Source organism: Bufo bufo, chromosome 11, assembly GCF_905171765.1.
Source record: "Bufo bufo chromosome 11, aBufBuf1.1, whole genome shotgun sequence".
NCBI lineage: Eukaryota > Metazoa > Chordata > Amphibia > Anura > Bufonidae > Bufo > Bufo bufo.
The window spans coordinates 19,264,603-19,278,830 of NC_053399.1; the positions used below are offsets into that span (position 1 = coordinate 19,264,603).

Sequence of the window (14,228 nt, forward strand, 5' to 3'; positions counted from 1 at the left end):
TCATCTATGGCGTTAATGAATGTTAAGAGCGTTCATTCCACAAGAGATTACAGTAATTAAAATAAAGTAGTGCATGCAGCGTGCCCCAGAAAGATCATCTCTGCTGAACAGGAACATGCATCTGCTGAATATGTCAATGAAGGCTTTGGTGAATTCCTTGCAAATGAAGGACGACAGCTACATCCAGATATGGCTGCTAAATGGACATTCAATTACTGCCCACAAGAAAAAAAACTGTACTGATCTTTAGTTACATCCTGTATTATACTCCAGAGCTGCACTCACTATTCTGCTGGTGCAGTCACTGTGTACTTACATTACTTATCCTGAGTTACATCCTGTATTATACTTCAGAGCTGCACTCACTATTCTGCTGTTGCAGTCACTGTGTACATACATTACATTACTTATCCTGTACTGATCCTGAGTTACATGCTGTATTATACTCCAGAGCTGCACTCACTCTTCTGCTGGTGCAGTCACTGTGTACATATATTACTTATCCTGTACTGATCCCGAGTTACATCCTGTATTATACTCCAGAGCTGCACTCACTATTCTGCTGGTGGAGTCACTGTGTACATACATTACTTATCCTGTACTGATCCTGAGTGACATCCTGTATTATACTCCAGAGCTGCACTCATTATTCTGCTGGTGCAGTCACTGTGTACATACATTACATTACTTATCCTGTACTGATCCCGAGTTACATCCTGTATTATACTCCAGAGCTGCACTCACTATTCTGCTGGTGCAGTCACTGTGTACATACATTACATTACTTATCCTGTACTGATCCTGAGTTACATCCTGTATTATACTCCAGAGCTGCACTCACTATTCTGCTGGTGCAGTCACTGTGTACATACATTACATTACTTATCCTGTACTAATCCTGAGTTACATCCTGTATTATACTCCAGAGCTGCACTCACTATTCTACGGTGTAGTCACTGAGTCCATTCATTACATTACTTATGCTGTATTATATACCATCCAGAGCTGCAGTCACTATTCTGCTGGTTGTTTTTAGAAACAATCAGCAAGCTAGTGGGCCGGCATATCCCAACAGCATAGCTGAGTTGCTACAATGCAAATCAGTTGACAGTAGACTGCTTGATGTAGTGTAAAGACAAATAGTCCCCAGAATTCAAATTAGCAGAGCAAGCTCTGTGCAGACACTGCAAGGAACAATGGGAGATCTCAGCTCTGAGGCCTGCAGAAATGTGACTGCAGCTCTTGTCACAGGACATAATATAAAACCGTTCTTCTGCAGGAGCCGTGGGTAACACGAGATTACACACGAGTACTTACCCTATTCCTTGCGCAATGAACTCCAGTTGGCGACACATACAAGAACGTACTTCATACTCTACGTCCTGACACAAGGATTCCACTAGGGGGAGTATGTCACGCTTAACTCTGTAAGAAAGAAGAATTTTCAGAATTTAGCTGAATTAACCATGAATGAGTCATTACGTGCAATATTTTCTGCAATAATGTCCATAGCAGGAGCAGGGACCAAGTGTGCATTATACTGCTCTGGTATTGTAAAAGCTGCTGCAGAAGACACAAGTACCTGGCGGTAGTCGCTGACATGTCTTATGATGTGTCCATGTACACAAACCTATCTTCTCTCCTGCACTCCATACTGACACATTGTAACAAGCTCATCCACTGGGTTAGGACAGGATTTCCAGCTCTGAATTTAACCCTTTAAAGACCGGGCCCATTTTCATTTTCGCTCCCCACATTCCAAGAGCCATAACGTTTTCAATTTTCCGTTCACATAGCTATAGGAGGGCTTATTTTTTTGCGGTACAAGATGTATTTTTTAATGGCACCATTTAATTTATCAAGTCCTGTATGGGAAAGTTGGGGGGGGAATTATTTGTGGGGTAAACTTAAAAAAAACAAAAAAACTTTTTGGAGTTTTGATTTAAAGGATAACTGTCACACTTAGACCCTAATTTCAATTTTCATATATGTAGTTACTAATAACATGATATTCCAGAATCAGTTACTATTAGACTGACTTACCCCAAATTTAATAAGATTCAGCCCTTAGCAACCAGTCTGCATAAAACTGCAATTTCACTATTCAGTTAAGATGGCCGCCACTGCCCTCACCCTGAGGCTAATCCCGCCTGCCCCCACTAGCCAGTAACAATAGCCCCCCAAAAGTGTCAGTAACCAGAGCCCTCCCCCTAAAGGGTTAATCTCCTGCAGCACAGAGGGGTCCTCTTACCACATGTTGCTTTCATGTATACACTGAGCAGACGGCAGATCTCCCTTCCCTGGTCTGCGCTGCTTCAACTCTGCATTCTCCAGCTCTGCTGAGTGAGGGAGTGTCTGCCAAGCGCAGGGACAGGGAGAAGTGCACACAGCCCAGGCACTGTTATCAGCTGCTGGGGAGGACCTGGCTTTAATCATTTACTTACAGTCCCTGGCTGTCAGTAATCTGACCTTGCACGCAGCGTCCTCTGTCCATCAACAGATAGACATAGACGGACCATGCCTAGCAACCCTATTTTAAGCACAGGTAAAAGTAGGCAGTACAGGGGACAAAAATGTGGAATTAAGGGGTAATTGAATACACAGTGAAAAGTTGAAATAGGGCCACCAAGGAGATATTAACCACCACAATCCAATACTCCAACAAAAAAAAAATGACAGTTATACTTTAATGAAGCTCCCTGTGCTCTGACATGACACCCTTATTGTGGGGGTCAATGCGATTATGGCTAGACCAAATGTGTATAGTTTTTATTTTGTTTTATTACTTTAAAAAAAAACTTTTTTTTTTTCACTTTTTACTCAATACCTTTTAGCCCCCTTAGGGGGCTATAACCTGCGATCATCTGATCGATTGTCGCATAGACCATAATGAAAAACTATTATGGGCTACGAGATTTTCATTTGCTGCCTGTGAAGCTGTGCCTGGTGCACAGCTTTACAAGCATTTTACCGGGATAGGCCTGGGAAGCTTCAGCAGGCCCCAGGCTATCATGGTAACTGATCAGAGCCCCATGATTTCCTTGCAGGGGCTCTGATCGGAAGGCAGAAGGAGCCCCCTTTCTGCTTAACCTCACAGATCCCGTGATTGCTAATGACCGCGGCATCTGAGAGGTTAAATGACCTCTTTCGGCGCCATCGCCGATCCCGGTGATTGCGGCCGGGTCAGCACAGCAGCCCGCTCCATACAAGCCGTTCCACATAATGCTGTGCATGGGCGGCATTACGTGTTGACTGTTTCTATTTTTGGACAGACAGCAGAGATCTTGGAATAATCAAGAATTAAAACTCGAATACCAAGCGCATTCCAAGACTTACATATGAGCTTCAAACTTGTTGGCAACTTTTCCCAGGATCTTGCAGCTGGTGACTCGTGACTGTAGCGTCTGAGACAGCTGTGCTTTGGATACAAGAGGATTGAGGATCTGGAGAGAGTGAAAAGAGAAGGCAATTAACCCACCTATAAGAAGCCTCCACTTTCTATACACTGTCTATAGTTCTATGTGCTGTACGTGGGGACGGCTCCTAGTGTAGTTCCTCCTCGTGGTCAGTAAAGGTCACTATTACAGCTCCTTAGCATCCACTTTCCACACGACAAAGGCCTGCAGCTTCCCAACAACAACTCCTAGCATGCTCTAGTGTTTCCTGAGTCACATGTATGAACATTGCCTGGTGTAACGACAACCCATAGAACAGAAACCATGAGGGCAAGCTCTGGGCAGATACTGGTAAAGTAAAGAATGCTGGAAGACTTCAGCTCTGAAGCTTGCAGTATTGTAAGAGCAGCTCTGGAGCATAATACAGGAGGAATCAGTACAGGATAAGTAATGTATGTACACAGTGACTGCACCAGCAGAATAGTGAGTACAGCTCTGGAGTATAATGTAACTCAGGATCAGTAGTGGGTAAGTAATGTATGTACACAGTGACTCCACCAGCAGAACAGTGAGTACAGCTCTGGAGTATAATGTAACTCAGGATCAGTAGTGGGTAAGTAATGTATGTACACAGTGACTCCACCAGCAGAATAGTGAGTGCAGCTCTGGAGTATAATACAGGATGTAACTCAGGATCAGTACAGGATAAGTAATATGATGTATGTACACAGTGACTGCACCAGCAGAATAGTGAGTACAGCTCTGGAGTATAATGTAACTCAGGATCAGTAGTGGATAAGTAATGTATGTACACAGTGACTGCACCAGCAGAATAGTGAGTTCAGCTCTGGAGTATAATACAGGATGTAACTCAGGATCAGTATAGGATAAGTAATGTATGTACTCAGTGACTCCACCAGCAGAATAGCGAGTGCAGCTCTGGAGTATAATACAGGATGTAACTCAGGATCTGTACAGAATAAGTAATGTAATGTTTGTACACAGTGACTCCACCAGCAGAATAGTGAGTGCAGCTCTGGAGTATAATACAGGATGTAACTCAGGATCAGTACAGAATAAGCAATGTATGTACACAGGGAGTCCACCAGCAGAACAGTGAGTGCAGCTCTGGAGTATAATACAGGATGTAACTCAGGATCAGTACAGAATAAGCAATGTATGTACACAGGGAGTCCACCAGCAGAACAGTGAGTGCAGCTGTGGAGTATAATACGGGATACTGTATTTATAAAGTGTTTATATAGGTTAATTCCATGTGTAACATTTATCACGGGGTTGGACATGAGCTGTAGATTCACATTTGATGAGACAGTTGGGAATATCTGATGTGTTTTTCTCGGCACCGGGTGACAGAAGTAGAATATTTGTGAGAGCGATCAGGTCACCCGGCAAATTCCCCCTTTCAGCTCCTGGAATCCGGTCTGTGCAGGGATGAATATAATCAGCTACTGTACACTATTCCACTTGCCTCATTTGCAATGCAGATACTTTATATTAGAACAGCCAGTTACCAAGTAGCGAGCGGCACGATTGCCAATTTACCAACATAAATTCACTTGTTTTGGAGGAAAACCTCATGGCCGATGCAGAGATTCTCAGGATTCAGCAGCTCATCTTGTACAGGTGGTTGTGAGTATTAAAAGGGACCTAAAAACCTCCAGAATATGAACCAACACTTTCCTGCTCCCTTTTGATATCCTACAGATGTCTGTAACTCTTTGGGTCTGTAGGACTTGATCACAGTGATAACTCCCTGCAGTCTTATGTGAAATGAACACAACAAACTTAGCTCTGCTACATCTCCGTCATGTAATACAGGGGGGAGGTGTTAGCTCTCCTTCATTACCTCGTGTCTAATGGTCTCCTTCGGCAGGACGTCTATAACCGCGAGCAGGGTGTCGAGCCAGGCGTTGCTTACACCTACCAAATAAAAATGGAAAACAGTCACCGGACCTGCAGATCGTTGCACCTTCCGACTACAGAGCATCATCTTTAACCTCGAGAAGAAGACTGTGTCTGACTGAGTTATGAGGACCTTCTCCTACTTCAGTGTATTCAAGATCCTATGTAGGGAGTACAATTGAGCACACACGCTGCCGCTCCATACGGCAGTTACCGAAACAGCCGAGTGCTCCAGGCGATTGCTTGTGGGAAACCCCTTTTTAGGTTTTCTTAAGTAAACTGACAGTCAGCAGAAGACTTGATGCAGCTCTGGATGGGATTGGAGCATAAACCACATTATAAAGTATATGTCTACTGGGATTCCCGTTGGTCCGTTGTAATGTGTGCAGAAACCTGGCAGTAAGTGTTCAATTACCCAGCAGCGCCCCCACAGGGGAAACCAAGCATTACACAGTGTCCTCTCACATCAATAGGCTGTCTGTGTAATGCAGGACAGGACAGGTCCTCCAAAGAGACATAACCACTCTCTGGTCACACAGGACCCCCCTTTTATTGACTGAGAATTACTAGTAGGGTGTTTGAGAAGGGGGTTTCTAAACTGGAGGACCCCTTTAAGATATAAAATGCAAAAATTGGGGCTAAGACTTAGGAATACTATTGACAGTGATGTTGCCCCTGAAAACCTAGCGAATTGTTGCACTTGAAAAGGGTACAGTGCATCGGGCAGGGCGAGGAATGGCCTATTGTGGGGAAAGGAGGTCACCTAAAGTGACTGAGAAGGACTCTGGGATTGAAGAAAGCCCCCCAGCCCCCCCCCCCCCCCCTCCATCAATCATCAGAACAATAGCAGATAATTAGGATGACAATGTTCTCACATAATTGCAATTCTGAATTAATTTCAGGATCCATCAAGTTCTAATGAAACATCAAGAAGTCTGCGCCCGGAAAGACAAGAGAAACCACAAGTCATCGAGATGCAGATGGCTTGTGTTCAACAGATACATTTAGTGTCTCGTGAGCTTTCAACGTCCCACCCGGGACCAGTCCTCAGCTAAAAGGCAGGGCTAGTGGTGCAAGTCATGTGACCAGCGCCCGGAGCAATGCCAGCGGCAAATCTATTATAGTAGTTATATTCTGGTACATAGGAGACAGTATTATAGTAGTTATATTCTTGTACATAGGAGCAGTATTATAGTATTATATACTTGTACATAGGAGCAGTATTATAGTAGTTATATTCTGGTACATAGGAGACAGTATTATAGTAGTTATATTCTTGTACATAGGAGCAGTATTATAGTAGTTATATTCTTGTACATAGGAGCAGTATTATAGTATTATATACTTGTACATAGGAGCAGTATTATAGTAGTTATATTCTGGTACATAGGAGACAGTATTATAGTAGTTATATTCTTGTACATAGGAGCAGTATTATAGTAGTTATATTCTTGTACATAGGAGCAGTATTATAGTAGTTATATTCTTGTACATAGGAGCAGTATTACAGTAGTTATATTCTTGTACATAGGAGCAGTATTATAGTAGTTATATTCTTGTACATAGGAGACAGTATTATAGTAGTTATATTCTTGTACATAGGAGACAGTATTATAGTAGTTATATAATTGTACATAGGAGCAGTATTATAGTAGTTATATTCTTGTACATGGGAGGCAGTATTATAGTAGTTATATTCTTGTACACAGGAGACAGTATTATAGTAGTTATATTCTTGTACATAGGAGGCAGTATTATAGTAGTTATATTCCTGTATATAGGAGCAGTATTATAGTAGTTATATACTTGTACATAGGAGCAGTATTATAGTAGTTATATTCTTGTACATAGGAGGCAGTATTATAGTAGTTATATTCCTGTATATAGGAGCAGTATTATAGTAGTTATATTCTTGTACATAGGAGCAGTATTATAGTAGTTATATTCCTGTACATAGGAGCAGTATTATAGTAGTTATATTCTTGTACATAGGAGCAGTATTATAGTAGTTATATTCTTGTACATAGGAGCAGTATTATAGTAGTTAAATTCTTGTACATAGGAGCAGTATTATAGTAGTTATATTCTTGTACATAGGAGGCAGTATTATAGTAGTTATATTCTTGTACATAGGAGGCAGTATTATAGTAGTTATATTCTTGTACATAGGGGGCAGTATTATAGCAGTTATATTCTTGTACATAGGAGGCAGTATTATAGTAGTTATATTCTTGTACATAGGAGCAGTATTATAGTAGTTATATTCTTGTACATAGGAGGCAGTATTATAGTAGTTATATTCCTGTACATAGGAGCAGTATTATAGTAGATATATTCTTGTACATAGGAGGCAGTATTATAGTAGTTATATTCTTGTATATAGAAGCAGTATTATAGTAGTTATATTCTTGTACATAGGAGCAGTATTATAGTAGTTATATTCTTGTACATAGGAGGCAGTATTATAGTAGTTATATTCTTGTATATAGCAGCAGTATTATAGTAGTTATATTCTTGTATATAGCAGCAGTATTATAGTAGTTATATTCTTGTATATAGCAGCAGTATTATAGTAGTTATATTCTTGTATATAGCAGCAGTATTATAGTAGTTATATTCTTTTACATAGGAGCAGTATTATAGTAGTTATATTCTTGTACATAGGAGGCAGTATTATAGTAGTTATATTCTTGTATATAGGAGGCAGTATTATAGTAGTTATATTCTTGTACATAGGAGGCAGTATTATAGTAGTTATATTCTTGTATATAGCAGCAGTATTATAGTAGTTATATTCTTGTATATAGCAGCAGTATTATAGTAGTTATATTCTTGTATATAGCAGCAGTATTATATTGGAAAGTGTAGACAACCACAATACAAAGTTCTCACCTATATCTCTGTGCTCCAGATTCTGCAGGATGATTTGCAGGAAGGACAGGCAATAAGAATGGACTGGCACAGACTCCTCTTGTAGGATTGTCAAAAAAGAATATGCTGCCGTCAGTTGCATCTCTACTCCTGCAACATGGAGAACCTCCTGTCAGCAAGGGGACATAGGAAGAATGTTAGATAATGTGAGCGGCTTGTTTTTTATCTGTAGACATCATTGTTCTGTGCGTCCCTCCCTATCTCTCACCAGTGCTCCTCTGTGCGTTTCCAACTCAGTGGCTTGTAAAATGGACTTTCCTGTCCACTATAAAGAATTAACTATCGAGTTTGGTTCTCAAAAATGAGATGGTGTATGGGCCCCACAATTACACTACACCCGTGTCTCGACATGTCCAGCTGCCTCACACAATGGTCTCCTAAAAGCATAAAACAACGGACCTCACAACTTTCTGTATTTCACAATAAATTTAAGTTTGATCTTCTCCAGTTTGCTTTATGGCGCTACAGATGTCTCGTGAAGTAATTTGTCTATTACTATGGCAATCACAGCGAGGCTCAATTCCAAAGCCTTGCCTAGAAGATCACAGGAACAGAAGATGCCAGCAACCCTCAATAAGGAATAGTGCTGAAGAACTTACAGGGACAGGGCACTGAGATGGAGAGGTATATATAGTGCTAACGTAGGGGAGGGGTGTAGTTGACCAGATCTGTGCCAAACCTACACCGTCTCCGTGAGACCTGCATCTGTACCTAGAACCTAAAGTACTTCATTCTTCATGCTCCTTAGTACAAAGGCACCCAACTTTTTCTAGGTCAAGCCATAAGCAGCCATCAATGAAAAAGTCTGAAATATCACCCAACTAAATAACTTCCAAGTGAAAAGTTCAGTGCTTCGTGTCGTGCCAAGTGTGTGTTGTATAATTCTTCACCTGGTGTCAGAGGCCAGTGATACAGTGCTTAGCCTGGTGTAAGCTGCCAATGACATGGTGCTTAGCCTGGTGTCAGCTGCCAGTGATACGGTGCTTAGCCTGGTGTCAGCTGCCAGCGATACGGTGCTTAGCCTGGTGTCAGCTGCCAGCGATACGGTGCTTAGCCTGGTGTCAGCTGCCAGCGATACGGTGCTTAGCCTGGTGTCAGCTGCCAGCGATACGGTGCTTAGCCTGGTGTCAGCTGCCAGCGATACGGTGCTTAGCCTGGTGTCAGCTGCCAGCGATACGGTGCTTAGCCTGGTGTCAGCTGCCAGCGATACGGTGCTTAGCCTGGTGTCAGCTGCCAGCGATACGGTGCTTAGCCTGGTGTCAGCTGCCAGCGATACGGTGCTTAGCCTGGTGTCAGCTGCCAGCGATACGGTGCTTAGCCTGGTGTCAGCTGCCAATGACACGGTGCTTAGCCTGGTGTCAGCTGCCAGCGATACAGTGCTTAGCCTGGTGTCAGCTGCCAGCGATACAGTGCTTAGCCTGGTGTCAGCTGCCAGCGATACAGTGCTTAGCCTGGTGTCAGCTGCCAGCGATACAGTGCTTAGCCTGGTGTCAGCTGCCAGCGATACAGTGCTTAGCCTGGTGTCAGCTGCCAGCGATACAGTGCTTAGCCTGGTGTCAGCTGCCAGCGATACAGTGCTTAGCCTGGTGTCAGCTGCCAGCGATACAGTGCTTAGCCTGGTGTCAGCTGCCAGCGATACAGTGCTTAGCCTGGTGTCAGCTGCCAGCGATACAGTGCTTAGCCTGGTGTCAGCTGCCAGTGATACGGTGCTTAGCCTGGTGTCAGCTGCCAGTGATACGGTGCTTAGCCTGGTGTCAGTTGCCAATGACATGGTGCTTAGCCTGGTGTCAGCTGCCAATGACACGGTGCTTAGCCTGGTGTTGGCTGCCAGTGATACGGTGCTTAGCCTGGTGTTGGCTGCCAGTGATATAGTGCTTAGCCTGGTGTTGGCTGCCAGTGATACGGTGCTTAGCCTGGTGTTGGCTGCCAGTGATACGGTGCTTAGCCTGATGTCAGCTGCCAGTGACCTATGATTTCTCTCAATGAAATGATGGGGTTGTCAAAGTCCCACCCCCTGGACATATCCATATCCCCCTTCCTGTGTCATGCTCTCTCAGAATGAAGTGAATTCAATTACTTACTCTGATTTTTGGCACCACCCTCCTTAGTGTTTCAGAAGGATTCTGCCGGATAAGCACAGGCAAATTGGCCACAACGCTTGTTCCTTGGATGTCTTGGCCAGAGCTGGAAGAAACAATTAAGCAGGAAATAAATCTTCATTTGCAGGAACATAATAAAGTTTCTCAGGAAATTAGAGAAAATGTAGCTATAGCCAGTAAGAACCCCGCTCCAAACAAAGCAGGGTGTGTTAGATATTAAGATCAGATTAACTGCAGTTAATGAATACACCATACAGCTGGTCATACACATTAGATGTAAGTCTTCAAACCTGGGATCAGCCGACTACCTAAGGTATAGGGGGAATTCCGCCTGTTCCCCAATAGCAGATGTCGGGCATGTTGGATTCCAATATGTCCAATCCTTTTGTTCTTGGGGAGATAAGCCGCTGCCAGAAGAAGGTAAGAATATAGCCTGGTCTGGGGTCTAAATATTTATTTTTTGTTGTTGTCTGGTTTGGGGTCTGAAATAAGTTAGGTGTATGGTCTGCAGTCTGAAACTAATATAGAGGGTATTGTGTCTAAATATATTTATGGGTTCTAGTTCTTGGGGGTCTGAATAAACTTCTGGGGTCAGAAGTCTGGTCTGAGGTCTATTATCGATATAGAGGTCTTATATTAATATTGAGTGTCTGGTCTGGGGTCTGATATTAAAAGACCCATAAGTCCCATTTTTGCTATAACCCAGAGCTCAGGTATCACATCTCCGGTGGGATCACATCTCTGGTGGGATCACTCATTCACAACACGTGCATGCTTGGCCAGGCGTACCTGTGTATTACAGGAGAACTCCACCCAAAACATTCTCCGCTGACAACAGCTAGTGCCAAGAAACAGAGTTGTCAGGTTTCAGCCCTAACCCATACTACACGTGTCAACCTATGCAGCAAGAACACATAGGATAAGTGTGAAATAATGCTGAATCTGCCCAGGAGGGAAGGGGGAGTTGCAGTCATCAGACGAGTGCATGACACATGCGGTGCATTATCCGCAGTGACTAAGCCATATCTTCTACGTGATTCTACCCCACATATTACACAAGCCTCTGTCACTGCTCTGCGTGAAGAGGTGAAGCATGCACATAGATGACGGTGTGACTGCTCCTCCGCGTGGGGTTACCGTGCATCTGAAATACTACTCTGTCAATGAACATCCATTGTACGAGATCGTGCTGGCCTCTATTACCCTCCTTCAAGGAGAATCTAAAACAGTATGCGGTCCCACGCCACGTCTCCTCGCATCCCGGTGAGTCACAGAGAGCAGAAGAAGGGAGGGGGCACTTAGTTCCCTGATAAATAATGCAATCAGAAACGATTTATTAACCCTTCTTCCACAGCTAGGATACGGTCACACTCGTGTTTTTGCTGCTTTTCAGCCTCTGCGGTGGAGGTGACGCTCTGCCGACCACTATGAGTGATCATACCAGAGATGTCAACCTGGGAGAGCGCTTCCCAGGGTGATACTTGAGCAGCGGGGGATGGCAAAAAGAAAGTGACCTTGTGGAGCGGTATGGCATGACCATCAGACCCTTAAATTAATATCAGCCCCCAGATCAGACCACTATATTAATATCAGACCCCTAAATTAATATCAGACCCAAGACCAGACCCCTTGAATATATATGACCCCCCATATTAGTATTAGACCCCAGACCAGACCCATAAATTAATATCAGACCCAAGACCAGACCCCTTGAATATATATGACCCCCCATATTAGTATTAGACCCCAGACCAGACCCATAAATTAATATCAGACCCAAGACCAGACCCCTTGAATATATATGACCCCCATATTAGTATTAGACCCCAGACCAGACCCATAAATTAATATCAGACCCAAGAACAGACACCTTGAATATATATGACCCTCCATATTACTATAAGACCACAAACCAGATCCTTAAATGAATATCTGAACAAGACTAGACCCCTGGAAAATATATGACCCTCCATATTACTATTAGACCACAGACCCCTAAATTAATATTAGACCCAAGACTAGACCCCTTGAATATATATAACACCCAATATTAGTATTAGACCTCAGACCAGACCCATAAATTAATATCAGACCCAAGAACAGACCCCTTGAATATATATGACGCCCATATTACCATTCGACCCCAAACATCAGACCAAGACCACAGCCCTTGAATATATAGGGCCCCCCCATATTACTATTAGCCCCCAGACCAGATCCTTAAATATCCGAGAAATAATGGCAGATTTTATTTAAATATGGAGGAGGACCATACGACACCACCTCCACATTCTGGGCCAGGGCAACCGGGTGACAACTATATATCATCGGGTCTCCGGGTAAAGGGGGGTGAAAAGTGTAAAACTTTGATAAATTTACCACACCCCAACATTTTCAGAACTATAAAGGGGGTTTCAGAGGTGTCAGATTGTTTACTCTAGCCACCCAATATAAAAGTTATCTAAATTAAGGGATCAACCCTTTTTAACCAGACATACTGCCAGGTAGGGTTGACCTTGCTGATTAAAATGATACCTTTTATTCTTTATGTCAATGAGGGCTTCAGTGCACAAAGGGCCACGGCCTAGACCCCCCCCGATGCTCCTCAGCTTTCCAGTTCTGGCCCACTTGGTGACTTGGTGGACTGGAGCCCTCATTGGCATAAAGAATAAGTATTTTTTCTTGGGTAAGCTGCAACCGATTTTAACATTAGTATCATTTTAATCACCAGTATCAACCCTACCTTGCAGCATGAATGCCTTAATAGGGTTGATCCTGCTAACAGGTGCTCTTTAAGCCCTTAAGAGCCGCTTTCAAACGCCCATACAGCTATATGCATGCGCTATGCATAACTCGCCCCGAATATTACAGCTCTATTAACACCTAATCTACCAAAGTGGAATTCCCCTTACAATAAAGAACGGTGCCGCCAGCTCCTGCCGACATCGATTCAGCAAAACGCACAGGCGGCTAATTAAACTGCAAGGAACATCAATCAGAAGAGTGAATTTCTTTTACACAGATAGCGAAGTTTAGGCCAAGACAACCGAGCAAGATCTCGCCCCCAGTTGTGGACCATCGCGCACAGCATGAGGGGGGCCCATTTCACGAAAAATCCCGTAGAAGGACCACGATGAAGCTTTGCTAAATTACAACTACGACATCGCCTAACCCACTTTGGTGGAGGCGAAGGGAAGCGACAAGCCCACTGGGTGATGACACCGACTGTGGTTGTCACTTAAAGGGGGTGTCGAGGATTAGAAAAACATTTCTGGTTTCTTACAAAAAACAGCGTCAATCCTGTTTCTCTAAAATCCTAAATAACTTGTTCAATTAAAGGATTAGAAAAGAGTCTAGGATGCTACTCTGAGTTTCTGGGCAATATGTTTGCGTTGTCAGGGGGAGGGGGGATCCCATTATGGAGAGAGCCTAGTATCCATAGTATATGTGTGGAGAATTGTAGGCCAGTAAACTCTCCTCTGGGTTTCTAGGAAAAATATTCAAATTAGCTTTCCTAAGTCTATGTGACGCCAGCAGATATAAGATGTGGTAATTTGCATATATTTTTCCCAGAAACCCAGAAAAATGTTGACTGGCTTCCAATGCTCCTCATGCATACTCAGCGCCCTCCATGAGAAATTTTCTGAGCTCAGCTCTATTAAAGGGTAGAACTAGCTTCCTGGAATGAGATACTCAGTTTTATTTTCCTTTATAAGGAGACACAAGCAAAGCAATGAATAAAAAAGCTTATTATGAAAAAGCACTGAATGAACAGTATGAGGCTACCACCAGGAGAAAATCGTATTATGAAAAAGCACTGATTCAACAGTTTGAGGCTACCACCAGGAGAAAAACGTATTATGAAAAAGCGCTGATTGAA

General features: G+C 43.2%; 1 protein-coding gene across 1 annotated transcript in view; it reads right to left on the minus strand.

Moving 5' to 3' along the window:
• Positions 1–14,228, minus strand: part of PPP4R4 (protein phosphatase 4 regulatory subunit 4) — a 74,431-nt gene that overhangs the window by 26,854 nt on the left and 33,349 nt on the right. The window contains exons 3-7 of the mRNA XM_040412303.1: positions 10,331–10,433; positions 8,211–8,358; positions 5,263–5,336; positions 3,337–3,443; positions 1,318–1,425 (exon numbers count right to left, since the gene is read on the minus strand). Coding sequence (XP_040268237.1) covers positions 1,318–1,425; positions 3,337–3,443; positions 5,263–5,336; positions 8,211–8,358; positions 10,331–10,433 — 540 coding nt within the window. The remainder of the gene's footprint in view (positions 1–1,317; positions 1,426–3,336; positions 3,444–5,262; positions 5,337–8,210; positions 8,359–10,330; positions 10,434–14,228) is intronic.